The sequence below is a fragment of the Dasypus novemcinctus genome, chromosome 11, assembly GCF_030445035.2.
Source record: "Dasypus novemcinctus isolate mDasNov1 chromosome 11, mDasNov1.1.hap2, whole genome shotgun sequence".
NCBI lineage: Eukaryota > Metazoa > Chordata > Mammalia > Cingulata > Dasypodidae > Dasypus > Dasypus novemcinctus.
Window position 1 is genome coordinate 13,401,490 of NC_080683.1, and position 26,842 is coordinate 13,428,331.

General features: G+C 39.3%; 1 protein-coding gene across 11 annotated transcripts in view; it reads left to right on the plus strand.

Annotated features, from left to right (window-relative positions):
- The window catches only part of LOC101416433 (adenylate cyclase type 10-like), a 51,974-nt gene that overhangs the window by 17,960 nt on the left and 7,172 nt on the right, over positions 1-26,842 (plus strand). For 10 of the 11 annotated variants that reach the window (XR_011650048.1, XR_011650049.1, XR_011650050.1 and 7 more), the window contains 19 exons: positions 2,537-2,742; positions 3,464-3,554; positions 3,650-3,738; positions 4,284-4,475; positions 5,580-5,701; positions 10,689-10,765; positions 10,869-11,058; positions 11,521-11,576; positions 12,319-12,472; positions 12,624-12,813; positions 13,905-13,991; positions 15,381-15,652; positions 16,160-16,296; positions 16,831-16,959; positions 19,225-19,497; positions 20,175-20,510; positions 22,687-22,750; positions 23,962-24,181; positions 24,522-24,647. Coding sequence is in view for 8 of the 11 variants with exons in the window: in XM_058306688.2 (XP_058162671.1) it covers positions 2,537-2,742; positions 3,464-3,554; positions 3,650-3,738; positions 4,284-4,475; positions 5,580-5,701; positions 10,689-10,765; positions 10,869-11,058; positions 11,521-11,576; positions 12,319-12,472; positions 12,624-12,813; positions 13,905-13,991; positions 15,381-15,652; positions 16,160-16,296; positions 16,831-16,959; positions 19,225-19,497; positions 20,175-20,510; positions 22,687-22,750; positions 23,962-24,181; positions 24,522-24,647 (3,011 nt within the window). In the remaining 3 variants the exon portion in view is untranslated. The remainder of the gene's footprint in view (positions 1-2,536; positions 2,743-3,463; positions 3,555-3,649; positions 3,739-4,283; positions 4,476-5,579; positions 5,702-10,688; positions 10,766-10,868; positions 11,059-11,520; positions 11,577-12,318; positions 12,473-12,623; positions 12,814-13,904; positions 13,992-15,380; positions 15,653-16,159; positions 16,297-16,830; positions 16,960-19,224; positions 19,498-20,174; positions 20,511-22,686; positions 22,751-23,961; positions 24,182-24,521; positions 24,648-26,842) is intronic. The other variant, XM_023590065.3, reaches the window with a different exon arrangement.

The following is a 26,842-nucleotide window of genomic DNA, read 5'->3' on the forward strand; positions in this document are numbered from 1 at the left end:
GGTTAATTTGATCCTTTAGGGTTTTTCTTTTAAGTTTTTGTTGGATGGCATCAGAGCAGTGTTTAGTCTAGGGCTAGTTTTGCCCCATTCCTGAGTGCTATACCCAGTGTCCTGTGAAATTGAACGCTCTGGCTAGTGGGAACAAGAACTACTCCCAGCCTTAAATGGGAAATGTTTCTTCTAATCTTTTCATGTCATTATTTTCCCTGGCATCAGGTAGTTTCATCACATGCATGCATTGTTCAGTACTCAGCAGAAGATATGAGGGGACCCAGTACGGATCTCTGGCGTTCTGTCTCTGTACAGTTCTCTCTCCATATTCCTCATGTGCTCTGTGAACTCTGGCCCCCTTGGCCTCCTCAGACTCCCAACTCTGTATCCTCTAGAATCTACTTGGGTTTCACTTCCTTAATGTGCAGACTAGAAACTCTCCAGGCAATGAAGTGGCATATCAGAGGGTTCACCTCCTTTTTTCCCATCTCTCAGGAATCACTGTCCCGCATTGCCTAATGTCAAATGTCGAGAACCATTGTGGCATGTATTTTTTTTTTTCCAGTTTCTTAGTTCTTTCAGATTGTCAGGTAAATTCAGTACTTGTTATTCCAACTTGGCCAAAAGTATAAGTCTTTGCTACTCTTCCCATCCTCCCACCCCCCGAGATAGCTCCTTTGTCTGCCTGTGCATTTTCTCTGCTCATTGTGTCTGCTCATTGTCTGTGTCTTCTTTAGGAGGCACTGGGAACCGAAACCAGGATCTCCCGTTTGGGAGGCAGGTGTGCAACTGCTCGACCTGCATCCGCTTCCTCTGCTGTTCTTTTTAATCTTTTTTTCCTTGTATTTTGCTTGGATTGAGTGGTTTAGCTAATGAGGGCAGACTTCTGGTTATAGTCACTTTTTCCCTGGCAAGCAAACTATTTTTTCAGTTGTATTAATAGGAAGTAATCTTCAAGAGCCAGAGAAACAGGTGATAAGAATAAAAGTGTATGGCAAGACCCATGTGTGTGGTATAATGATTGTTTATTCACTTAGCCCCCTTCTATATGTGAGGAAGGATGGTGTAGCCAATTAGTATGCAAAATTAGAAGGTCCTTTTCAGCCCTGGGTGTGTAGCAGCAGCATCTGAACATAACCATTTGGTCTCCTCAAGTTCTCTGCCATCAGGAGAATAACGTAGAGACACTCAGAGGCCTAGGATCTCTTCTTTTCCCCCCATACAACACAGTCTTGTTCAATTGTCTGTTCTAGGTGTTTTTAAGACAGAAGGGTGCCATGTCAGAGGGCCCTACTTTGGAATTTGTGCTCCTAAGTGTGACAGAGCTGGACTCAGATGTGACTTTTCTACACATGCCTCTTCTGTCACTTTTATTGAACCTGTGGTTGGCACTAGGGATGGTCCATACTCAGGAGACTTGAATCCCTGGACTGCCCATGTGCCAGCTGGGCCCTGAGCCTCAGAAGAGTGGTGGTTCCTACTCTCTGGTTTGTTGGTCTTACCCAGGTCAGCTAACAGGGAGGTGATGGTCAACCACCACAACAGGCAATCAAGAGCGCCTACAACTGTAAGCAGAGGAATTGCATCCATCATCCATGTGGAATCTAAGCCCCCTCTTGATCTAGAGGTGGAGAGGACATCACCATCTCAGGGTCCACAGAATGGAGAAATAAAATATGGACTAGAGTGGACTTACTGATATTCTACTATAAAACTATTGTGACGAGTACTAGAAGAAATTTTAGCATTGAAGTGGAGAAAGTGGCCACAGTAATTGCTGAGGGCAAGGAAAGGGTAGAAGAGATGTAATATGGGGCATTTTGGGGATTTTGAGTTGTCCTTAAATGATATTGCAGGGTCAGATGCTGGACTTTATATATCCTGCCATAACCCACTGAATGTAGTGGGGAAGAGTTCGAACTACAGGGTAAACTATTATCTGTGTAGTGCAGCAGTGCCTCAAAATGTGTTCACCAAGTGTGATGAGTGTGCCACAATGATGAGGGAGATTATTGGTGTGGAAGGAGTGGGGTAGAGGGGTCGGGGTATACAGGAACCTCCTATATTTTTTAGTGTAACATTTTTTTTATGATGTATGTATCTTCAAAAAAAATACAACTTACAAAAATGATATGGTGGGGAGTGGGTTATATGGGAACCTCTTATTTTTTTGTTTTTTTATGTTTTTTAATGTAACATTCCTTGTGATCTATTAACTTTAATTAAAAAAAAAAGTTATCCAAAAAAAAAAAAAAGAAGGAAATGTGGGGCAATTATTTTTAAGGATGAACTCACCTAAGATTTCTGCAGATGAGTTCAATAATGAGATTGGCATGATGCTTTGACCTTTGGCTTTTCAATATCTTTATCATTAAGGGGCTAAAAACCATTAGGCCAGAAATATTAGTTATTCTTCTTTTCACATCTGACTCCAAAGATGTCATTTGCTGAAGGTTGCCATATGAGTTTTTCAGGCCCTATCCTTTATTAATAAATCTTCCATTTCAGTTTGGCTAATCTCCACCTTTCTTCTGTTTTTGCAAAGGTCTATCTGCAGGTCGGATTTCCCAGATTATAATTGGAGACGAGCAGCGGCAGTACCTCTTAGTGATTGGGCGGGATGTAGATGATGTCCAGTTAGCTCAGCGTTTGGCTCAGGCAAATGAAATTGTCTTGTCCTGGAATTGCTGGAAGCTCTGTGAGCAGTACATGTTTGAAGTGGAAATCATGAGGGAGGATGAAGCTGTGAAGGTAGGAGGCTGGCCCCATCCATTCCACATCCAGAAAAGGCCTGTTCACCTATTGCCTAAGCAAACCAACAACCGCTGGAACTCCGTTTTGGAGGTAGGCTAGGGATATTCTCCCAAAAAGATAGAAAAGGCAGAGTGGTAAGGCTGGGAAAATTAAGGATAATCAGAAGAGCTAGAGGGAAGCAGATGTGGCTCAAGTGATAAAGCTTCCACCTACCATATGGGAGGACCTGGATTCGATCCCCGGGGCCTCCTGGTGAAAAAGAAGAGAAAGCGTGCCCATGTGGCAGGCCAGTGCCTGCCCAAGTGCCTGTGTGGTAAGCCATTGCCAGTATGAGTGCCTACATGGTGAGCCAGTGCCCTGTGCCAAGTGAGTCATGCAGCAAGATGATGACGCATCAAAAGACGAACAAGAAGAGAGTTAAGGTGAAGCACAGCAGAAACCAGAAACTGAGGTAGTGCAGTTGACAGGGTATCACTCTCCCCATCAGGTCTCCAGGATCTAATCCTGGTGAATCCTAGAGGAGAGAAAATGAGAAGACAACACAGACAACAAAAACAGCAGGGCGGAAGGAGGGGAAGGGGAAACAATAAATAAATAAATAAATGTTTATTTTAAAAAAAAAAAAGAGCTAGAGTTCCCAGCCATTCTGCTAAAGAACCAGAGATAATCTAGTTAGTGGGTGGGCACAGAATTGAGCAGCCTTCTTTCTATTTTTTAGTTAAGAGATATGCGGATCATTGACCCATTTGATTTTGATGAGCATTTTGATAAGTGCCTTGATTATCTACCACATTACCGTACAAGTGCTGGTGAGTTATTTTAAACCTAAAATAGTTATTTCTAAGCCCAAAACTACTAATTTTCCACATGACCTGAGACATTTTGTTTATTTATCTTTTCTCAGACACTCTAAGAACTGCATTGGAATTGGATCCAGACTCTGCACTTGAGCAAACCCTGAGGAAACACATAATGAAAAACCTTGTAGAAAAGGTATTTCCAAGTTCTTGAGTCATCATTTAAATAGGTGTTCATGTATATATGACAACTTTTTTGTGTTGATCCATTTTGTCCTCAGTTCCCCATTGTAATCCCAGCAGATTTCCCCATCTGTATCAATTGTTACCATAATGACATGTCTTATAACTTTAGTCAGATTTCTCAATCCTAGAAAATAGAAGGGTATAGAGTTTGGTAAATAGGTGTTGATTATCTATGTATGAATATATGTGAATCCCTTTGTAAATAATACCGTGACAAATGGAGTTGAATATAACAAACAAACTGTTAGAGAGGAAATATAAAATCCTGACAATATTTCATCAGTGAAATTAGGTTTAAATCCAAATTAACAGTTTTATTTCCAAGTATATTGATTTGTATGTGTTCTGTACCTCTCAAGCCTGAATTTTCTTTTAAGTTTTTGCCGATTAGCCATGTTATTTCCCCATACTTGACATATGGTATAAAATTAAAATGCCTAAATATCATGCCAAGAGTTGAAGATACAAGCAAGGTAACTCATTGTGCCTTTGCAGATTGATGAAGGCCAACCTATGGAGTATGTATCCGAATTCCGTACTGTGACTATAGTTTTGGTCAGTCTAGAGTTCCACAAGACAGCGTGGATGTTGCATTTGTGTCATCTTATCCAAAAGGCTGCCTTATATATCTCCACAGTCATTGAGAAAGGGGGTGGCCAGCTAAGCCGGATCTTTATGTTTGAGAAAGTAAGTACAAGGGAACTTGACCCATCAACATTAAAGGTAAGGAAGATTAAAAGTGTTGCATGACCAGTTTATATCCCATATAATATAGGCATAAGTCAGATTCTGTGCCACTTATTTTATAACAACTGTATTACGTTAAAACTTCAATTAATAGTTAAGGAATAGTATAGTCTAGTTAATTTAATTTTCAGAGTTAGTGAGAATTAACCCCCATATCCTTTTTTGGTACAATATTTGTTAAAAAAATCTTTATATAAAAGCATAAAGAATGTTTTCTGGCTTGATTAGTAAAATAAATATAATCAGATCTTTCTCACGTAATTGAGGATCTTAGAGAGGAACAGTATCACAATACTTGACATACATGAAGAATATTTGAGCAGATATGTTGTTTTAGTTTTCCTTGGGTGCTCAAACAAATACCAAACAGTGGATTGATATAAACAATGGGAATTTATTAGCTTATGGTTTTGAGGCAAGGAAAAAACAAATCAAAGCCTCATCAAGGTGACGCTTTCTTACCAAAGATTGGCATGCTGGGGCTGGCTGCCAGCAATCATTGGCCCTTGGCTACTCCGTGGATCTCCTGGCTTCTCCCTTCTCTTCCAGGTTCTCTTAACCTCCAGCTTCTTGCTTCCTGTGGCTTTTTCTATATTCTGAATTTCATTCTGCCCAAAAGTGCTCCCGTAATAGAATTAAAACTCATTCTGATTTGTTTTGGGCCACATTCCTAAAATAACCTCATCATATTTAAAATGGGCTCACACCCACAGGAATGGATTAAGTTTAATATATTTTCTGGGATACCTATCTCCAAATAACCATATAGGTTTTCTTCAAGGTATATGCTAGAAACTGAATTTTTGAAAAGTTCTTGGTATCAGATTTTCTTGTGTTTTAAATTTCAGTTGGTAGAAACTTAGTTAAAATGAGATTTTAAAAATTTTCATTTTGATGTGGCCCAGAGTGTCCATTGCATGTCTCTTGTTGACTCCTACATTACAACAGACCAGTCAAAACAGCATTGGCTTTCCTTCAACTGAGGCAAGTCCTATTCCTTCCATCACGTAAATTTCTCATTTCCTTCTTTGTCACCTCTTTCAGGGCTGCATGTTCCTCTGTGTTTTTGGCCTTCCTGGAGATAAGAAGCCAGATGAGTGTGCCTATGCCCTGGAGAGCTCCTTCAGCATCTTCAACTTCTGCTGGGAGAATCTTGCTGAGACCAAGTGAGGAGGAAGGTGGGGCAGAGAGGAGCTTCTCAGGCCCCAGGGGGCTCTTTGGGCTGGGTAGAAGGTGGTGACAAGTAGCAGGGGCTGAAGGTGCCCAGAATCTGTTATAGGGGAGGACATATGCTAAGGGAAGTCAGCAGACAAGATTTATTTAGAAATCACTAGTCACAGAACTCTGTACTAGATACAGGGAAAATAAAGAAAAGTTCCCATCCAGTGGGAGGAACAGGATTCACAAGCACACTGCAAAGGAACAAACAAATGGGTAAATTAATTTGATAGAGATAAGATACCTATAAATAGAGGGGATACAGAACAAAGGCTGCCTGTTTACAAGAGGAGAGGAGAGAGAAGTTATGGAACAATTTACTAGAAAGGAAGGGATAATAATCTGATTCTCTCTTTCTTGGCTTTTACTCTTGGTCTGTCTCAAATTCTATTGCTTTTTCTGGACTTCACAATCTGAACTGATTGCCCTCCTCCATATCTACCTCCCCACCAACCCCCCTCCATGTACACACACCTTCCACACAACTCTAGTCCTAATGATGGTATTATAAAGATCCATTTCCCCTGTAGTTTCACTTAGACAAGGTTGGTTGGAATTTTTCAAATTATTTTTTCCCCTAAAGCTATGGGGAAAGTATACATGAATGAATTTGAAAACATTTATTTCTAATGCTAACACTAAGCATGGGTTTGTTTGCCATAATTTATTCAAGATGAATAAAAATTGTATCACACATTAGATTGTACTTTAATATTTATAGAATATTTTGTACATACTACCAGTATGAAAATTTCTATTCCTCTTTTACACAGGAAGAAACTAAGGCCATAGAAGAGAAGTTATTAGCAAATAGAGCTGGTAATGAAATCCAGACCTTCTATCTTCAAATCCTGTGGTTTTTTTTCATTACCCCACAGCTGTCTCATATAAAATGCAGATACTTCCCTGAAAGGGCTAACACAGATAACTAATGTGATATAACAGTAGAGACATAGTAATAGAATTTTAGTTCTAGAAAGGAATTAAAGATTAGCTGATCCAATTTCTCATTTTACAGATGAGCAAAATGATGCAGTTGCTATATAGAAACATTTAGCCCAGGACAGATGTGTGTTGAAACCTCTTTCAGTCTTTATGGGACCCTACCACCTACCTCCCAATCTTCTCTCCAGTGTGGGTGTACTGGTATTGTTCTGTTCTGTTCTTGAATTTTGCGTTGACCTGTGGCCTTAAAGGGTCCTGCCCAAAGGCCAGATTCAGATGGGTATTTCTTTGGCCTTCAGAGGCCATCTTACAATACCCTTAAGGATGACTTCTGTGACTCTTAGGCCCTACTGTGGTCCTTTCAAACTTATTTAGTTTAGAATATAATAAATTTAAAGAGAACTATATGGGATTTTAGAGTTCATCTAGTTTGACCTCCTTAATTTAAGAAAAGTAAGACCCAGAGAAATTATATTGGTAAGACAAATAGCTTGGCAATGTCAGAGCCTGAAATCTAGGTTTCAAGATTAGTGTTTTTTTTCCTTTAAAGCAGAATCACCAATTCACTGTCTCCCAAGTGTGTTTCATAGATCACCAGTAGTCCCTTAATATACTCATGAAAAAAGGTTTGCATAGCAAAATACATTTGGGAAGTGAGGCAAACTATAGTTCCTTCTTGAGGGCTCACAATGTATATTAACATATCAATGGTTCGGCGTAATCTTGCCGTAAAGAAGTCTGTTACATTTAGTTTTACTCATCATTTCCCAAATTTACTTGATCACCAAATTCTTTTCTCCAGAAACACCTATAAACATCCAGGAAAACTAGTGCTCTAAGGAACACATTTTGGGAAATACTACACTAGACAGGCAGTAAAGCTTGGCTTCTTCACCTGTAATTTAAATGTAGAGACTTAGTCTCAGAGGTTCCTCTGTGACTCAGTAGCAGATACCATTGCTCATGCCTCTCTGCATCAGATTAGCTCTCAACCAGAACCAAAAATCACATTCCATATCTCTTTTTATAAAGACCCTGTTCTTTTCCTCTAAATCCCTCTTCCTTATCTGAGAAGTACCTTCAGTTTTCAGCTCACTTGCAGAAGAAAGATGATTCCCTGACTCCAGTGATTGAAGAAGCCTTTTCTGGCTGGTCACTATTTCTCTAGGGTACCTCTGAGATGCAGGGAGTGCAGTCTCAGTATCTCATCATTACAGTTTCTCAGCACCAGAAATACTTTGCCTATATTTACATATATATTGAATAAAGAAGTAATTCTTAATCAATATGAAAAAGGTTTTCAAAGAAGGAAGGAACATAGGCTATCAGGAAGATCAAGGGAAGTTATAAAGCACAATAGAAAGAAAGAAATAACCTAGTAAAAAATATTCCTTGTTTCATTATCATAGTCTTATTAATAGCTGAGTATCTTACTTGCATAAATGCATTATTTCAATAAGCAGTAGTTGAGCACAACTCTGAGCCAAGCACTGTGCTAGGTACTATGGATCTAAAGATAAAGGAGATACTGCCCCCTCAGCTAAGTAAATGACTGAGTTTAATATAATGAAATTCAGGTGCAGAAATAAAATCCTATAGGTGTTGCAACACAGCATTATGGGAGAAAGTAGTTGATTCTCCCTGGAGGCACCAGGGAGCTCTTGACTATAGACATTTTTTTTTCTTTGATTAATATTTAATTAACTCAAAAGTTCAACAGATTAAATTCTTCTAAAATGAATGCCATTTAGAAACTTAGGTAATTAAATTCCTAATACATTTTAAAATACACTTTATTGATACATATTAATAAAGCATAAATCCATTCAAAGTGTACAATAGTTTTTGTTACAATCACATAGTTGTGAATTCATAACTCCTATCATTTTTAGAGAAGTTTCATTTTGCCAGTAGTAGTAATAGTGAAAAATAAAAACCAACCAAACAAAACTCATCACCTCACAATCTCTCTCTGCACTCCCTGCCATACATGACTGTTATGGCTGTTTCCTTCTCCCTAGTATATTTGTAGTTTTTTTATAAAAACAGTCTTATATATGCAATATCACCCATATTCATATTTTACATGAGAGTTCATTATGTCGTACAGTCCCATGTTACATTTTTAGCTTTCCTTCCAGTAATATAAATGTCTTTAGGCTTTCCCTTTCAACCACTTGCTTGACTATAGACTTTTGAACCAGGTTACAAAGGAAAGGAGTTCGGCAAAGATTATTAGTCTTGCTCTTGGTAGGATAATGGACCAACTTCCTGGTTTTGTGACTCTTTCTTATTCTGGGCAATGATAGCACTCAAGCCTATCCTTAGAGCCAGGCGGAATATTCTGATGGCCTAGGAGACAATAATGTTAGGATTTTTGCCACTTTTCATGCTCTCTGTACAACTGAAAATTGTTTATTTGTACATTTTTAATATGAAACTAATTTGTGACTCATTGCATCCTCTTTCTCCATCTGCATATATTGTTACCTGTCATAAGAAAAATTCACATCAGCCAAGTAAATGTGCTTCTCTGTTATATGAATTGCTCATTGCCACTTTTGATCTTTTGCCACTTCTGGACCAATATATGCCCTCTTTTTAGTAATTCATATCTCTGATGCTTTTCTATACTGGTCTGGTAGGACCACTTTTTCCTTCATCTCTCCCTTTTCCAAATACCTTCTGTTCTGCACAAACACCAGGAGTTTCAAAGCTTATGTGCCCTTTCCCACTTATTAGAATGCCATTGCCCACTTTGGCAGTGTCTTGAACTTTCAAGGTCCAATCAATTTCTTCTCCTTTCTGAATACTCTTTCAACTCTCCAGTATGAGCTAGTACATCCTTTCTGTTTGCTCTATTAATGTGTTGTACTGATCTCTAATATACAGTATTTGTCTTGCTGACCAATAAATATGTCTCTTCTCCTTTCTCAGTTCCTACCATCCCTCTTTCCCAGATTGAACTTCTCCAGGGTAGCCCAGCCCAAGATGTGATATTATAGGTGCTTCTCAATACTTGTTGAATGAATTAATATATACATGCATGAATGAATGAACATATATTACTCATTTTAAAAATATATTTCAGGGGAAGGGATGTAGCTCAAGCAGTTGAGCGCCTGCATCCCACATGGGAGGTCGCAGATTCAATCTCCAGTGCCTCCTAAAAACAACAACAAAAAGCAAACAAGTAAACAAAAGAATAAACAACTCAGTAGAGCCAGTGTGGCTCAGTGGTTGAGCACTGGCTTCCCAGAAATACGAGGTCTGTATTTCAACCCCTGGCCCTGGTACCTCAAAAGAAATAAATAATTTTTTAATATATATATGTATATATATTTCAATGTAAATTTGATTCAGAAAGTCTTCCATCAAAAGTCTGACAGTCTGATTATTCCTTTACTCTGACATTCTAGCTTTATTTGATTTGTTAACCCTGTATTGGCATCTGTTGATCTTCTTTTCATTTTTGGCTTTTATCTGAGGTAGCATGAAAATAGCATCGTCTAGGTATCAGGAGACCTGAATTCTCATTCTGACTCATTACTGACTTTTGCTAAATAACTCTGGGAAAATTAATTGACCCCTGTGGTTTTTTGTTTTGTCAGATGTGGTTAAAATATTTGCCTTACCTACCTTGCAGGTTTATTGATGATTACTCTCTAAAGATCAGATGAGGTAATCATTTTGAAAGTATATCAAAAAGCATAGAAAAAGCATCTAACATATATATGACTTTTTTATCTTTTTACTAATATCTCCCCAATTAAAACTCTGGAGTGGGTGAGTGTTCTGTTCCTTTTCATTATCTTCCTAATATTCAGTACTTTGTACCCCATCATATGAGACAGATCAACAGCAGCCCCTGGCCTTTTCCATTCCGAGTTCTAAAACTAGACTTCTGAATTTAGGGAAGTGGCAGATATAGTGCCTGACTTGGGAACCTTTTGATTGAGTATTTACCTTTGTTGCTTTTCTGATCTCTAGGCTTGTTTCCATCAGTATCACCAATGGACCAGTATTCTGTGGTGTGGTCGGGGCAGTAGCAAGACATGAATATACAGGTAGAATAGGACATTAGAATGTTAGCTCTGTAACTTAAGGGATGAAGGTGAGGAGGTAGTCCAAAAATTCTCTTCCCTTCTCTTCACCGTTTTTCTGACATAGTTATTGGCCCGAAAGTGAGCCTAGTGGCCAGAATGATAACTGCTTATCCAGGTTTGGTGTCCTGTGATGAGGTAACATATCTAAGATCCATGCTACCTGCTTACAACTTCAAGAAACTCCCGGAGAAAATGATGAAAAACATCTCCAACCCAGGGAAGATATATGAATACCTTGGCCATAGAAGATGTATGTGAGTGTCATTTGTTCCTATCTCTTATTACAGTATCAGGGCATATGCTAATAAGCATCAATTGTACGAAATTACAAAGAAAGTTGCTACTGGTCCCAGCCTGCTGGGATATGGCACATAAGAGGAGGGTTTAGTGTCTGAGTTCTTTAACTTTTATATTTATCTCTTAGCTAGTTCCTCAGTGACTTCTTGCTCTCTAATAGAAAATGAATAGCATTAGGTCACTAATTCAGATGTCCTTTCCTCTTGTTGTCCTTCATAATTTATTTACTTCCCTGAACCAGAATCAATCAATAATACTCTACCACCACTACCACCACCCCCAGTATTCTTAGGTTTTTTTTTTAACCCTTTAAACAGAGCTCTGCACCTCTTCAGTTACCTGAAAGTACTTGCTTAGGAGGACAATCTGTTCTTGAATCCATATTTAATAGACATATTCCCCTTTGTTCTTTTTCCTAGAATGTTTGGGAAGAGACATTTGGCCAGAGAGAGAAGTAAAAATCACCCTTTGTTAGGTAAGTTTTTTAACTTAAATCATATATGTTTTAGCTATAAACAGCTAAGTGTTATTTTAAAAACAAAATAAAATGCAGGACTGAATGCTTCTAAATTTGAATTAAAAAATTAAAGACAGCAGCTTTTTTCGTGAATTTATGCTCACTTTGAAGACTTGCCATTTCTTTTCTGTATTGAATGTTCATATATCAAGTGGAATCCTATAACTTTGCCTGAGAAGTATTTGGTAAGAATCTTTATAAGTCAGAGTTCAGCTGTTGAGCTCTGGACCAGCTTGTTGTGAATCATCTTTGGAAGAAAATTTCTCATCCTAAGGTTATGAAGATGGGTGGTGCTAAGTCCATTGCCATACATACTATATATTCCCTCTCTATATATTTATTTTATCTATATTAACCCATTATCTTTACATGGCAATGATAGACTTTGAAGACTAAATAGTTATTAAGGAGATTTTTACAAAGAACTAAGATGATGTAGAAGCCCCTGTGTCTATATGGTACCTAGTTGTTCTGAATGCTGTTACTTAGGCTATACAACAAACCCTCAAAACCAGTGCACATTTCCGTATAGTGCAGAGTTGATATTTTGGAAAGAGATATGAAACATCATTGAAGAATGGGGTTCTCCCAAGGACTGTGGAGGGAAAAAAGCCATCCTGAGACTTGGCTTTGCAAATGAGCTAACCAGAGTGTCTACTAAAATGTTTAGGAGTATTAGTTACTCCCTGTCTCTCTGCAGACCGGGAGAAAGAACTAGAAGCTTTCCAAATGGCACAGCAGAGGTGTTTGCACCAGAAGAAGGGACAAGTGATTCTGTATGAAGGCGGAAAAGGCTATGGAAAAAGCCAGCTGTTAGCTGAAGTAAACTTTCTGGCCCAGAAAGAAGGGCACAGGTAAAGACTCCTGCATCAGGAGCCAGTCAGAACCACTTCTCTTGGGGCTTCTTTGCCTTACATCCTTAGAGTCAGCCTCCTTGGGCTTACAGAATGAGTAACCTCAATGCGGGTCAGGAGCCTCCCCAGTGACCGTAGTGGCGTTCACCAGGGTGTTGCCGATGAAGCTGAAAGAAGCGGATTCCAAGCACTGCTTTTATGCCATCCAGACCCTCATGGCCATCTTCTTTGAGATTGATGTGTGCCCATCCTACCGCCGGCAGGAGTGCCTACACAGACAGCTCTGCAGGACTGTGGAGGAACCGCTTCATTGCCTTTTTAATGACCTCTTCTTTGTGAAGGTAATGAAGTCGGTGGCTTCCTGAATTGGGCTACCAGTGTTCTTTTTTGTGCATGGTTGAACCCAGGATTCTGTCTTCTAATCTAATACTCTTAGGCTGTCTATGGCTTTTTTTTTTTAATTTTCTACCTTTTACATTTTTTTCTTTTGTTTTTCTCTTCTAAGGCGAATGAGTGTCTAATGAGGTAGAAGAACATGAGTTGGAAGTAGGGAAGGCAACAAACATTTACCAAACTCACACTATATGCCCAACACTATGCTAGGCACTTTGCATGTATTATTTCATTTATTCCTCCTTGCTACTTTGAAAAATAGATTTAAAACCCAGAGATACTTAGTATGTGTGTGTAGCCTAAGAACGCATAGTTGGTAATGGCAGGATCAAGATTTGAAATCTCTTTGACACCAAAACCCAGACTTTCTCCTTTTTGAGGCGAGTGAATTCTAGAACTGACTCTGACACTTGCTAGTTGTATATCCTGGAGCAAAACACTTGGCCTCTCCAAGCCTTAATTTTTTTCACCTGTGAAATGGCAATTACAATACTTTATATGGTTTTTTGGTATGACTTTTAAAGGCGATATTATAGGAGAGATTACATTGTAGATTTTAAAGTGATAAATATATAAAGGTTATCCTGACCATTACATCAGTCCTAGCAATTATATCCATGTGTTCTTGAGCCAGTTGCAGTTTTTTTATTCTTTAACCCTACCTCCCTTTCCCTAGCCACAGTGTATGTCTGTATCATCTCTCTCTGGCAAGTCTCATGTACAGATTCATCCTGGTATACTTGGCACAACTGTGGTACTGGAGCTGCCCAAAGTGACATTGCTAAGTTTAACCTGTCATTTTACTTTTAGGTCACAACCCTTTAACAGTTTAGTATGGAAAAGAGATAACTCTCAACTCTCATCCTCACCCTCGGAACTATATATTGATGTTAGATTGTCATTCATAACTCCATGCCCAATTTATCAGAAATCATTTCTTAGTCAAAATAGAATAATTTCTGTTCATTTTGGAGACTGTGCATGCTTTCATTAGAATTGTCATTTTAAATACTAATATGTGAATAATTTTCCTGGTTAGTTTCCTTTATCCTTCAAAGTTTCGCATATGGATGACTTGGCCAGACAAAAGAAGATTAAAGTGTGTTTCATTCGAGTACTTCAGGAGGTGGGTACTTTTGCCACATATCATTAACTCTTATTAAATAGAGAAGGTTTATGCTTATTTTAATCTACCCCCATCACACCTTGACTTTAGACATTCCTTTGCCTTCCTATTTATTGACATTTTTATTGTCTGTATCTTTCCTACAACACAGCACAGCAGAGAAGAAAAGGTCTTTGCTCTTTCCTGCTCCTGTTTATTAACAAAAGTTTAGTCACTTAATTTCAAACAGTGGTTTCTAAATGCAAGTAGATAGCTGTTTCACCTACTATTTATTAAAAATATAGATATCCAGGACTACTAAATCAAAACTCTATATGAGTAAAAACTGATGTAGCCATTCTGAAAATCATTTTAAAAGTAGCAGTTAAATTTTAATAACATGCACCCTCTAGGCCAGGGATTCTTAACAAGGGGTCTGTGAGCTTGAATTGAAATTCAAAAAAACATTATTCTTGTGGGGATGTGTTGGTGCAGGTATAATACATTTATTAAATCCACAGTACCATGTGGACTTAGTAAGGAGTCCACGATTTTCACCTGACTGGCAAAGGGGTCCATGGAACAAAAAACGTTAAGAACCTAGCTCTCGACCCAGCAGTCCCACTCCTGGTTATATATCCCAGGAAGATAGTCATTATGGTGTTTGTTCACAGAGGCCAGGGAGGTGTGGGAGTGACAACATGGAGGGACACAATGGAGTATAGTGCAGGAATCACAAGTCAGGAAATGGATGAAAATATAGCAACATGGAAGGATCTTAAAGACATTTCTGAATTTAAAATTAGAAAGAAATAATAAGATCTGTAATACAGTAGCATTTACATAAAATCAATTTACTAAACCCCAATACACATTTTATAAGAATTCAATACGAACAAAAGGTTATAAGTTAAATACATTAAAATGGTGGGGAATGAAATGGGAGTGGGGAATGTGGATAAAGTGAATAAATTTTTTAAAAATCTACATGAGCGGAGTCTGGTAAGGTGTATTTATAGCAAGCACACTCAGGAGATTATGATGCACAGTCTGGTTTGGAAATTGCTGGTTGAAAGTATTATGAATTCCCAGACAGGATGAAGCCTTTGCCAAAATGAAATATTTGAAAGCTTCAATTTGGTTTGGAAAATATTTTGATGCTTACTCCATTTTCCAGTTTTTCCTTATCTAAGTATCTTCGTACACTTCTTTAGGAATTAGACATACAGGCTATATTTTATATTTATAAAGCAAAAATTACCTGAACTCAGGATACATTTTACTCTGAGAGGCCCAGCCTATGTTGACATTTTATTTAAGTGGTTGATGGGAAATTCAAAGTAGATTTGAAAATCAGGTGACTTCATTTCTAATCAGAAGTTGTTATTGTTTCTTTGCTGTTATTTCCAGGCAGTGAGGGAAACACCACTGATTTTCCTCATTGACGAGGCCCAGTATATGGATGGAGCTTCCTGGGAATTTTTGGAAACACTGCTCTCCAGCATGCCCGTCATCATGGTGATGACATTGACCCCTACCTTCACCTTGTGTGGCTTGGCCCAACACTTCCTGAAGAGCTCTCAGGCTATCATTGTGCCCATTTCGAAGTTGGCAGCAACCTCACTGTTGAGAATGGCATGTTGGGAACTGGGGGTGGTGAGCATCCCCCAAGAGCTGCAGATGTGAGTGGCTAGGACTACCTGGGCACTTCATTAAGGGAGGAGCCAGTGCCATGATATAAGTGAGAAGGCTCAGGTCTCACTTAGCAGAGGTGGGGGAGAGAATGGCATTAGTAACCATGATGAGGCCCAGGATTAAATTTAAGTGCAGGTAGTCATCAGTAACCCAGGTTTCACAGTATGGTTAGGACTTGAATGGCTTGCTTCATGCATGAATTACATGTGGTCAGGCCAGCTCCTGCCAGACTCTTTACCAAGGGGATATTCGTTCCTTTCAACATCATAGAAGCAAAATAGTTGAGAAAGAAAAATTACTGCCAAAGTGCATTTCAAAGACAAGTAGAAAATTTTTTCTTGCATTTCTATGCTGCCGCTTTCCTCTGTTAATTCATATCATGAAGAGCTGACTTTAACAAAAGAAGAAAGATTTCTCAGTATGAAGTACCCCTGTTCTTGGCTTCCTTCAAGTGGGCAACTTTAGTCAGCAATCCCCTACTTACCTCTCTGCAGCTACCTTCTCCGCAGGTGCTTTGGAAACCCTCTCTACTGTGAGATCCTGTGCCAGGACCTTCTCTCTAGGAACTTATTGCTCTTTCATGACCTACAAGAAAAAGAGGAGGAGAACAGCAAGTGGGAGAACCTCTCAGGTAAGCTCAGCTTCCCTGGTCCAGCTACTAGAATTCATTCTCCAACATGGTATCACTTGGTCCTTGTGAGGCGTATCCCTATCCCCTGGTGTCAGTTGTAGGCCAGATTAAGCCTTCCCAGCTAAGTGCATTATCCACATCTTAAACAGCTAGGTGAAAATACCTGCCTCAGATAACATAATTCTGTCAATTAATCTATAGGAGTTCAGGGGTGGGGATAGGGAAATAGGATTTATAAACACATCAGAGTCCAGACTAGAGAACTGTGCATTATTGATGAGAAGACTGACTTGAAGATTTGAATAGGGGATGGGAAAAGGAAGGAGAGTGGAACTGTGTGTAAATGCAGAAAGGTATCCTTATAAGCAAAGGCTCTTATAAGGTGGACAGAAACCATCTTTGGTGTAAGACAACAAATGGTTATTAGTTTATAAGAGAAAATTAGAGAATAGGCAAAATGGATGAGGTAAACCCCTTTAAACCCATATCACTGACCATGGTGTTTTCTTAAGCCATAGTTTTCTTTCCCTACAGCCAATGCCGTGAAATCCACAATGTATAGTATTTCTCCTCCCATCTCTGAAGAAGAGCAGGAACGTTACATCTGCACAGTCAAAGATGATGTAAACTTGGATACAGTGCTTCTCCCACCATTGTTAAAAGGCAAGTCCCTTGAGGACCTCAAGTGAGCCAATTACAGGTCCATTGCAATTAGCAATTTGGCAGGAGACTGAATAGAGGTCTTTAATTATTGTTCTGATTGTTTTTTTTTTTTTCTTTAACAACAACAACAAAAAAATGCTGCCCTCCAGAAATACATTCTGACATTGCCCAAAGAGCCTTTGAAGATTTGTAATACTACTCGAGCCCATTGTTCTCCTGGGAGCTGGCTGATGACCAGGAAAAGCTTCCCAGTTATCTAATAAAAATTAGATCCTGACTCTCCCTCTGTGCATATTACTGTGCTAGATGGAGGGGACAGCATAAAGATAATATTGCTGAGATTTAGGGAAATCCGTGGTGCTAATGAAGAGAGTATTATGTACATACTGGGAGTTCAGTAAAAAAGTAAAGTTATTTTGATTGATGGGTTAATGACTAAAGAAGCCATCAGAACTGGGTAAGCCTAATTGGAGAGTGGAGTTCTTCTTAGAGGAGGTGAGTTTTTGTTTATTTTTTTTCATGTGCCAGGTGTTTGGTGAGGGTACTATGTTAATCCTTTTGTGGAATACAGTGATGAACAAGCATATCTTTAAGTAAAATAGTCTGTGAGAAGATAAGACATGCACATGAAAACAGTCAGTAGTTAAGGCCCAGGCTCTAGAGTCAGAAAAACTGAGACACCATTGGCTGTGGGACTTTGGAGAAGTAGGCTAACTTATCTCAGCGTTAGTCTTCTTGTAAATCAAATGAGAATAATAACAGCCCCTACCTCAGGAGGTTGGTTGAGGATTAAATGAAATAAATCAAGGCACATTGTAAGTATTTAATGAGTGTTAGCTGTTATAAGCTGCTACGTGCTTATAATGCTCACTTCAGAGCTTTTAGGTCCAACTTGACAGTTCACACTCAGACAGCTACAATAGGCCACACTTGGCATGGCTTTACTTCGAAGCATATGGGTCAGGAAGCACAGCTAGCAGGTCAGCAGCAGGTGTATTTTTTCAGAGGGAGTCCTCCCAGCAGTTTCTGCAGCAGTCTGGTAGCTATTCTCTGTCTCCTCAAGTAATAGCTCTGATATGGGGGAATAAGACCATAATGGGTAGGTGATTAGAAACCCCATGTTCCAAATAGGAACTGATACCATCTCTTATAATAGCCCCGTAAGCATAGCTTTCAGGCCCTGCAAGGGACATGATCAGTTACAAAAATTATTACATCCGTGGAAGCCTAAGGCTACGGTTTATAACCAGGTATGTATAGGTCATGCAGTTTCCCAGTCCAAATTCAATTTCCTTATTGGGCCATTTTTAGTGTAAACAATGTTAACCTGGTGACACAGCTGACATCCTAATTTTATCAGGATTCTAGGAAAGGAGCTAGAAAGTTAGGCCAAGGTCAACATTATACATAGGCAAGGGAAAACGATTTGTTAACTCATGAACTAAAATGGATAGCTCAGTTAAATAAAAGTCCAAAGGTAAATTGTGAAAGGCCATGTAAGTTATAAAAATGTTTACAAGGGGAACTGACATATTTGTATTTTACGTATGTATAATTCTGTCAGTAGTTATTATATTATTGGCTAAGAAAATGAGAGAAAATTGGATATGTCCAAAACAGGACATTATAGTAGTCCATGTGAAAGTAACAATTTGTGCTAAATCTGTTTGGGAGGGAACATGTTGATGAGGCATTTATAAAGAAAATGAGTGGGTGCCACTTGATTGTGAGGGAAAGGAAAATGTTTAGCATTATTCCAAGGGTTTGGGTTTAGTGACTTACTGGTTCAATAGCAATTGCTTCTATGTATGGGTCAGAATACAGAGAGGTTACTAAAATGCTTGGAAGTTATCTAAGGTCTTCACAATTATTAGAGATCTGGGACCAGGAGCCTGGCCTATATGTTTAGTTGAAAGTGAGAAGAAAATATCTGAGTACTGATAAGTCAAGAAAATGGGAAGGAGCATTTGTGTAGCTGAGTGGTTCAGAGCACAGCTTTGTGTCTGTCACCAAAAGTTTTTGGTTACTATGGGGAGAGCAGTATCAGTGCTATAAACCTAGTTATTGTTGGATAAAGAGTGAATGGGAAATGATGACTTGGATATAGAGGTTTCGCTGAGTGGTGCAAGGGGGGGATTAAGGCAAGGCAATAGCTAGTGGAAAAAAACAAACCTTTTTTTTCTTTAAAGAATTGATAGAATCAACACAATGTATTGTAGGCTTGTAGCAGGCTTGTTCATTGCTGATTTTATTTGTTTCTTTAAGAAATAGCAGTAAATCAACTGGATCAGCTAAGCCCAGAGGAACAGTTGCTGGTCAAGTGTGCTGCAGTCATTGGCCACTCCTTCCATATAGATCTGCTGCAGCACCTCCTCCCTGGCTGGGACAAAAATAAGCTACTTCAGGTGCTGATGGCTCTTGTGGATATACATGTGCTCTGCTGGTTAAACAAGAGTCTAGAGCTTGCTGCTGAGCCAATATTAGAGCCTTCCTCTATCAAGATCACCGAACAAACCAAAGAGAAAAGGAAAAAGTCAGGTAAGAAAGGGCTGCTCCCTTGTTCTCAGGCCTAAAGAGAGCCCCAGATGGAGTATCAATATCATTTATTAAGAAAGATCATCAATATCATAGAAGAAAGGCTTCTGTCTCTTAAAGCTTATGGCTGAGAAACAGGACAAGAATGATCATTTTAAATCATGAATGATCTATGGTTATCATGAACAATGTCCTCTATTTTTCAGGATTGTTTTAATTTCAAGAATCTCATTTCCTTGTTAACCCATGTATCAGTATTGTGTTTTGATTTTTGATTCAGAAAATATAGCCACAATCCTTTACTGGCTTCTGAATAAAATAAAGGTGCAAATAATGAGAAAATAGGATAAACTGTTCTTACTTTTAGAAATTCACAAGATAAACACATGTAGTATTAAAATAGATACCACAAAGCAGGATATAAGTTAAATAGTATGTAATTTCAAATTCTTAATTTCCCTTTGACTTTGAGCATTTCTTCCCATTATACTTTATACTATATATGGTCAGTATCACTCAGATTGGTGCAAAATTCTTTATACAGAGGAGGCAGTATTACAAACCAAGAGTTGTAAATAAAATTTTCTTATAAGTTAGCAACCATGTGCTTGAGTATTTGCCACATGGTAGCATACAAGGACTTTATGGGAGACTCTCACTTAGGTTTTCCTGAATTTCAGATACAAGCTTAGCCTCTCCTCTCAGGCTACAAGAGGAAGTATCCCCACCCCATACTGAGATACTAGAATTTGGAATGCCGCTATTACGGGAAGCTGCTTGGGAGCTCTGGCCCAAGGAACAGCAGGTAGCCCTGCACCTCAAATGTGCCTGTTTTCTCCGAGATTTGGCTTGCCGCTGTGGGAAATGCCATGGAGGGGACTTTATCCCCTTCCACCGTTTTGCCATCTGTTCTACTAAGAGCTCCAGTAGGACCTCCCAATTCTGCAGTTACAAAGATTCTGGCTCAGTGCTGATACAAGTGATCACAGACAAATTGCAGCTGCCATCTTCCCAAGGTAAGCCCAGAGAGCAGAAAAAGGACGTGTACAGCACTTTTCTTTATTCATGTACTTGGAGCTCTTCCTCAAAATGCTGAAATCAGATTAAGGGAGAAAAGTAAATGGAAAGAAGCATTTATCCCTGAAGTACTAGAGATAAGAAAAATGTCATCTCAGAGATAAAAAAAAAAAAACAAGACCTTAGAGGTCATACCTGTTTTGATTGGCAACCTTGGGCAAGTTACTTGCCTTCAATTAATTGGGGAAAATAACAATGCCAGGTTCATAGAGTTGCTGTGAGAATTAAATGAATTAAAATATGTAGTGTGCTATGAAGAGTACCAGGCACATGGTTAAGTGCTCAATACATTTTCTTGTTTTTATTACTGTTATTCTTATTCAGCTTAGCACACATATACTGAGCCCTTATGTGTATCAGATGGTTATGCTAGGTGTTAGGAACATAGACTAAATAAGTCTTAGTCTCTGCCCTCCTGAAGCTATCCATTTATTTGGACTATACAGACATATAAACAGCAAATTCTAATATGGCATAGTAAAGGCAACGAAAATGGCATATAAAAGGGGTTAGGGGTGCCTAAGGGAGGCGTCCTTAACCCAGCCTCAAGAGGAAGGAGTCAGAGAGGGCTGGGGATTGATGGGGGTGGAGGAGGGGCGGGCAATTAATTCCAGAACTGGGTCTTGAGGAATGAGTAGAAGTTAGTATTTGAGGAAGGTTGGATTAGAGGAGAGATATTCCACATAGCCTGTTAACCCTTCTACCGCATCCCAGGTAAGAGTTCATCCAACTTCACTTTAACATTTTCTGTTAGCTTACCTTACAGGACAGCCTACTTCATTGTCTCAAGCTGTTAGGAAGTTTCTTCTTTCATCAAGGCAAAAATCTCTCTCCTTGCAACTTTACCTGTTTTTCATAATTGTGCCCTCTTCCATATTTGAAGGCAGCTGTCAAGAGCCAACCAAATCTTTTTCTCTACACTTTGGTAGAAGAGAAGTTGGTGTTGGGGGTGGGAGTGGGCATGGGGACCATGGTGGATTGTTGGTGATAAAGGGCTAAAATGGGGGATTTGATCTATGACCCTGATACCTCTTCTAGCTGTAACAGTCTGATGACTATGGAGATAGAGCAGTGCTGAGGCAATTAGACATTAGCCAGGGAACTCTATGGGCATCTGTACTTTTTGTACTTTAAGAGGGGAAAGGAGAAATAACAGTGAATGTCTTGGTCTGGTATTGTGAATAAATTGCTCTTTCATTTATATTTCCCATATAGCTCTTTGTTTTTGCGATGTCAATGTAAGTTTTAGATTGGACGGCCTAGTCATTTTATATGAGAGAGGCTTAGACCTTCCCAACACAACTGAACCCTGAGGAGGCTTCCCAGATCCACAACCTCTGTACACATATGAATAGACCAGGCACTGCACAACTCCAAATGGTGCTATTCACAGAGACTATGATGTGAATGTGCCCCTTGGAGTTGTACACTACAACAGTGCTGCTAAAACTCGTGTCCTCAGTTATCCTTGCCATTCTATGGCATCATTATCATCAGAGAGCAATCTTTTTACTTAACAAAAATTATTCCTATAACAGTTCCTTTAGATTCCTTATCAATCCCACCACCCATGCTTCTGAGCTCTAATCGATGAAATCTCAATGTCATTCCCAGTCTTTGCTCTTTTGATCTGTAAGAAGGTAGTTGCAGAAAAACGATCAAATCTGGATGGTAAAGGCTATTTAAGGCCACCTAGGCAAAGTTGATAACCTCTGTTGGCCACTGTAATTCTAGTAGATGGTGGCATCTTGTGCTATCTTGATTCCCTTCACTAGCTCTCAGGCTCTCCTGTTTACTCTGATCTGGTCCTGGATTTCCACTATTGATAGTAGTGATCAAATCAGGATAGACTTTAATTTAGCAGCCGTTGAATGCCTCCTGTGAGTTAGAAACTGGTTTGGGGAGTTTGTGAATGAAAGGAATTACTATTTGAGTTACAAATAGTTTCCATTAAGGAAATGGCCTTCTACCATGCAAATTTTGCTTTGTAGGCTGATATTAAAGACCCACTTAACATTTTTATAATGGGGAAGCAATTAGGTCATAAGATAAACTGCAGAGAAAAGATAAATTAACCAAACAGGATTAAAGTTAATCAACTTTTTGTCCCCACAGATAGTTTTCAGTTCCAGACAAAGCCATCCAGAAGACAGGAAGACTTTTCAAGTGATCACTGCAGGTAGCTAGAGATGCTGAGGGTGGACATGTAGGAGTCAGAAAGTGTGACACAGAGGACCATTAAACTGGGGGACTCTTATCTTATCCTCAGACCAGGAGGGGTATCTAACTACCTAGGAGTGATGATTTTGTACTCAGTCAAAAATTCAAGCTAACAGAGATGTGGAAAGTCAATTCTCAGTTCCCTATAGAGAAATTATTTCGTACTGGCTAAGAAAACTTTGCTTAATAGCTTTCACATGCATTGTATACTTAGCAAATTTTCTTTCCAGCTATAAATCTGCCTTCTTGATTACTTTTGATGGTATTAAAATGAGTTTACACTTTCTAACTTTGCACCACTGACTTTTTAATGCCTATCATTTGAATTTTAAATGTTGAACCTTGAGTTCATCATCAACTTTATTACAGTTTTCTCATCCCACTTACCTACCCTGGTTTTCTCCAGTTTTCAAACAAAACTATATTGAACATGAACCACATCCACATTTACCTGCGTATCTTTGCTCATACAACTCTCCCTTTCTAAAATGCTGACTGACCCCCACATTCCTCCACTTATTAGAATCTTCCCCATCCTTCTCCATCCTTCACAGCCCTCCTCAATCTGTACTGTTTTAGATCATTCTACCTTATAGAGATCCTACTTCTTTTGAACTCATGGTGCCTGTTGAAAGTGCACTGGATTAATAGTCAGAAGAGGGGAGGTCTAATTCTCAGTAGCTGCAAGACCATATGTCATTTAATCTCACTGAGCCTCAATTTCCTCATATGTTATAAAGCAGGTAATAATTTCTGCCTGTCTGAATTACAAGATTGTTGTGGAATCAGGTCAAATAATCAGGGGATGATGTTATATGAATTAATATTCAGATGTGCTATTACAGAATTCAAATATGCCAATACAAAAATATGTTCTTAGTTATTGTCTTATGTAATTTTTTTGTTTTTATTTAATTACTCTTCAGGTGTGGTGTTTCCCCATTTAGATTGTGAGCTACTTAATTTGGCTTTAGATTTTTAAAAATCTCTAATAGAGCTTTGCAGTTTTAAATCTGGTCCCTGATTTTCAAAACTTTTGGGGTGAGGAAAGAAAAGGATAGTCATAGAATTAATGAGTTATACAGCAAAGCTTCCTGCAAAAAAGTGACTTTGAGACCCAATAATAATACCCTGATGAAAGTGACAGTTCTTCATCTTCTCTCCAAAAAGAACAGAAGCAGAGTTCCTGGATCAAGTGAATAGGATGCTGGCTCAGACCAGCCACGAGAAAGACGTGTTGACCACGAAGCCCTGTCACTGTGAGGAAATCCTGAAGTTAGTGCTCTCGCCCCTCACCCAGCACTGCTTGGTCATTGGAGAAACCACCTGTGCTTTCTATTACCTGCTAGAGGCTGCTGCTGCCTCCTTGGACCTGTCAGATAATTACATGGTGAGCAACCTCCACTCTTAGCCTTTGAGCCAAGGCTTTTACTCTGGGAATTTGATTTTTTACTATCAAGTAATCTTGAGTGAAAAGTGGAGGAAAGTGGGGAGAGAGAGGACTTAGAAGGGATTTAGGAGCAAACATGAAATGGGAATGTGGTAGCACAAAAGTACCAACCACTGCCAGCACTGCTGCTGATTCCTACACAAGTAGTCCATCATCCTGTTCCTAAATTTAAATGCAATCTCAGAGTTCCAATCTTGACCATCATCCTAGCCTCAATCCCAGTATCATCCTAATCCTAACCCAATTTCTTCTCCCTACCACCTCACTGTCTTGTTTGGAGGCCTTCTTCTACTTGAGGAAAGCAAGCAGTCTCCTGGGACAACCCTCAGCTTTCTCATTCTTGAAAAAGCAAAAGCTGAAGATCTGTCAGTTTGAGGAAGCCACTTTCTGCAGTCTTCGGTCAGAGGTGAGGTCAGGAGGTAACTTTAGAAGATTTGGTTATTTCTTCTTGAGGGTTACCTTATTATTTATTTTAAAATCTCTTCATTGTTTTTTTTTTGGTGTGATTGTAAATTTGATAAAAGATTAAACAAATTCAAAACAGAAGTGTATTATGTAGAAAGCAAAAAAAAACCACTAATCTCATAACTTCCCACTATAGTTAATAATTTGGTGCATATTCCATCAACTGTGCATGCATAGTCACATCATTTACTGTTTTTCATTATTTTTTAATAAGTTCATATTCTGTATTCTCTTCTGCAGTTGGCTTTCATTGTTAGTGGTGCAGATTGAACTTTTTGCATATTGCTGTACATATTGGTCCATCACATAGTTATTGCTGCAAATACTCTGTTGTATGAATACCACAGTTTTTTTTTTTTAAACATTTATTTATTTGGGAAACGGACTTTGGCCCAGTGGTTAGGGCGTCCGTCTACCATATGGGAGGTCCGCGGTTCAAACCCCGGGCCTCCTTGACCCGTGTGGAGCTGGCCATGCGCAGTGCTGATGCGCGCAAGGAGTGCCGTGCCACGCAGGGGTGTCCCCCGCGTAGGGGAGCCCCACGCGCAAGGAGTGCGGCCGCCCAGCGTGAAAAGAAAGAGCAGCCTGCCCAGGAATGGCGCCGCCCACACTTCCCGTGCCGCTGACGACAACAGAAGCGGACAAAGAAACAAGACGCAGCAAATAGACACCAAGAACAGACAACCAGGGGAGAGGGGGAAATTAAATAAATAAATAAATCTTTAAAAAAAAAAAAAAAAACATTTATTTATTTAATCCCCCCCCACCCCCCCGTCTGTTCTCTATGTCTATTTGCTGCGTCTTATTTCTTTGTCCGCTTCTGTTGTCGTCAGCGGCACGGGAAGTGTGGGTGGCGCCATTCCTGGGCAGGCTGCACTTTCTTTCACGCTGGGCGGCTCTCCTTATGGGTGCACTCCTTGTGCGTGGGGCTCCCCTACACGGGGGACACCCCTGCGTGGTGCGGCACTCCTTGCCCGCATCAGCACTGCGCATGGGCCAGCTCCACACGGGTCAAGGAGGCCCGGGGTTTGAACCATGGACCTCCCATGTGGTAGACGGAAGCCCTAACCACTGGGCCAAGTCCGTTTCCCAAATACCACAGTTTATTTAACCATTGCTCCCTTCATCTGCATTCAGGTTATCTTTAATTTTTTGTTATTGTAAACATTGCTACAGTGAATATTCTTATAAATATATCTTTCTTCCCTTGTGTTTCTATAAGAAATTTCCAGAAGGGGAAATACTAAGGCAAAAAGATTTGAACAATTTAACATTTAATATATTACCAAAATTGCCCTCCAGAAAAAAAACCAATTCAAGTTTTTCCCGTTTCTTCACATCCTTGCCAACATCAGACATTATCAGTTTCTTTTAAAACTTGCTAAACTATCAATGAAAGTTATGTCATTTTACTTGTATTTCTTAATTAATAAGGTCCAGTATTTTCATATGTTTATTGGTCATTTTATTTTTCATGAATTTCTCATTCATGTCCTCTGCTCATTAAAGATATATATTGACTTCTTTTAGTATAAACTTTAAAATGCTCTGGTTAGGAGAATAAACCTGATGTATAATGCATAGAACACCAAAGGGAATAGAGTTGTCCATGGTGTTACATTATTGGTGCTTCAACCAAAAGGTCTTTGTTGCAAAGTTAAATAATTATTTCTTTCCCTTTATATGAAGTTGTGCAGTCTTCCCAAGATTATTCTGAAATCACATAGACCTTGTCACTTTCTAAGAATTCAGCCTTAGAACATGAAGGTCTAGGAAGGTAGCTCCCCAACTCCCACCCCCATTCACTATGGTAGTGCAACCTGTTAAGGAAGAGAGATATGGAATCTGGTGATATTTCAGATCCTTTCATGGCATCTGGGAGCATCTGAGTGATCTAAATGACAATCCCATCCCAGTCTAGCAGCATTGCTTTCTAAATCACAGCCTTCTGCTACCACTCATTGCCAAATGTGTGGAGATGAGAATGGAGAGGGCTTTCTCCGCCATCCTATTTTCTCATCCCTTTCCTTGCTTATGGCCCTGCTGGTGCTCGTTACTTAGCATGGCTGCTAACTAGACTTTGCTCCAACCCTACTCACTCAGCACTCAGTTACCCCAACTATACATTCCAAAATA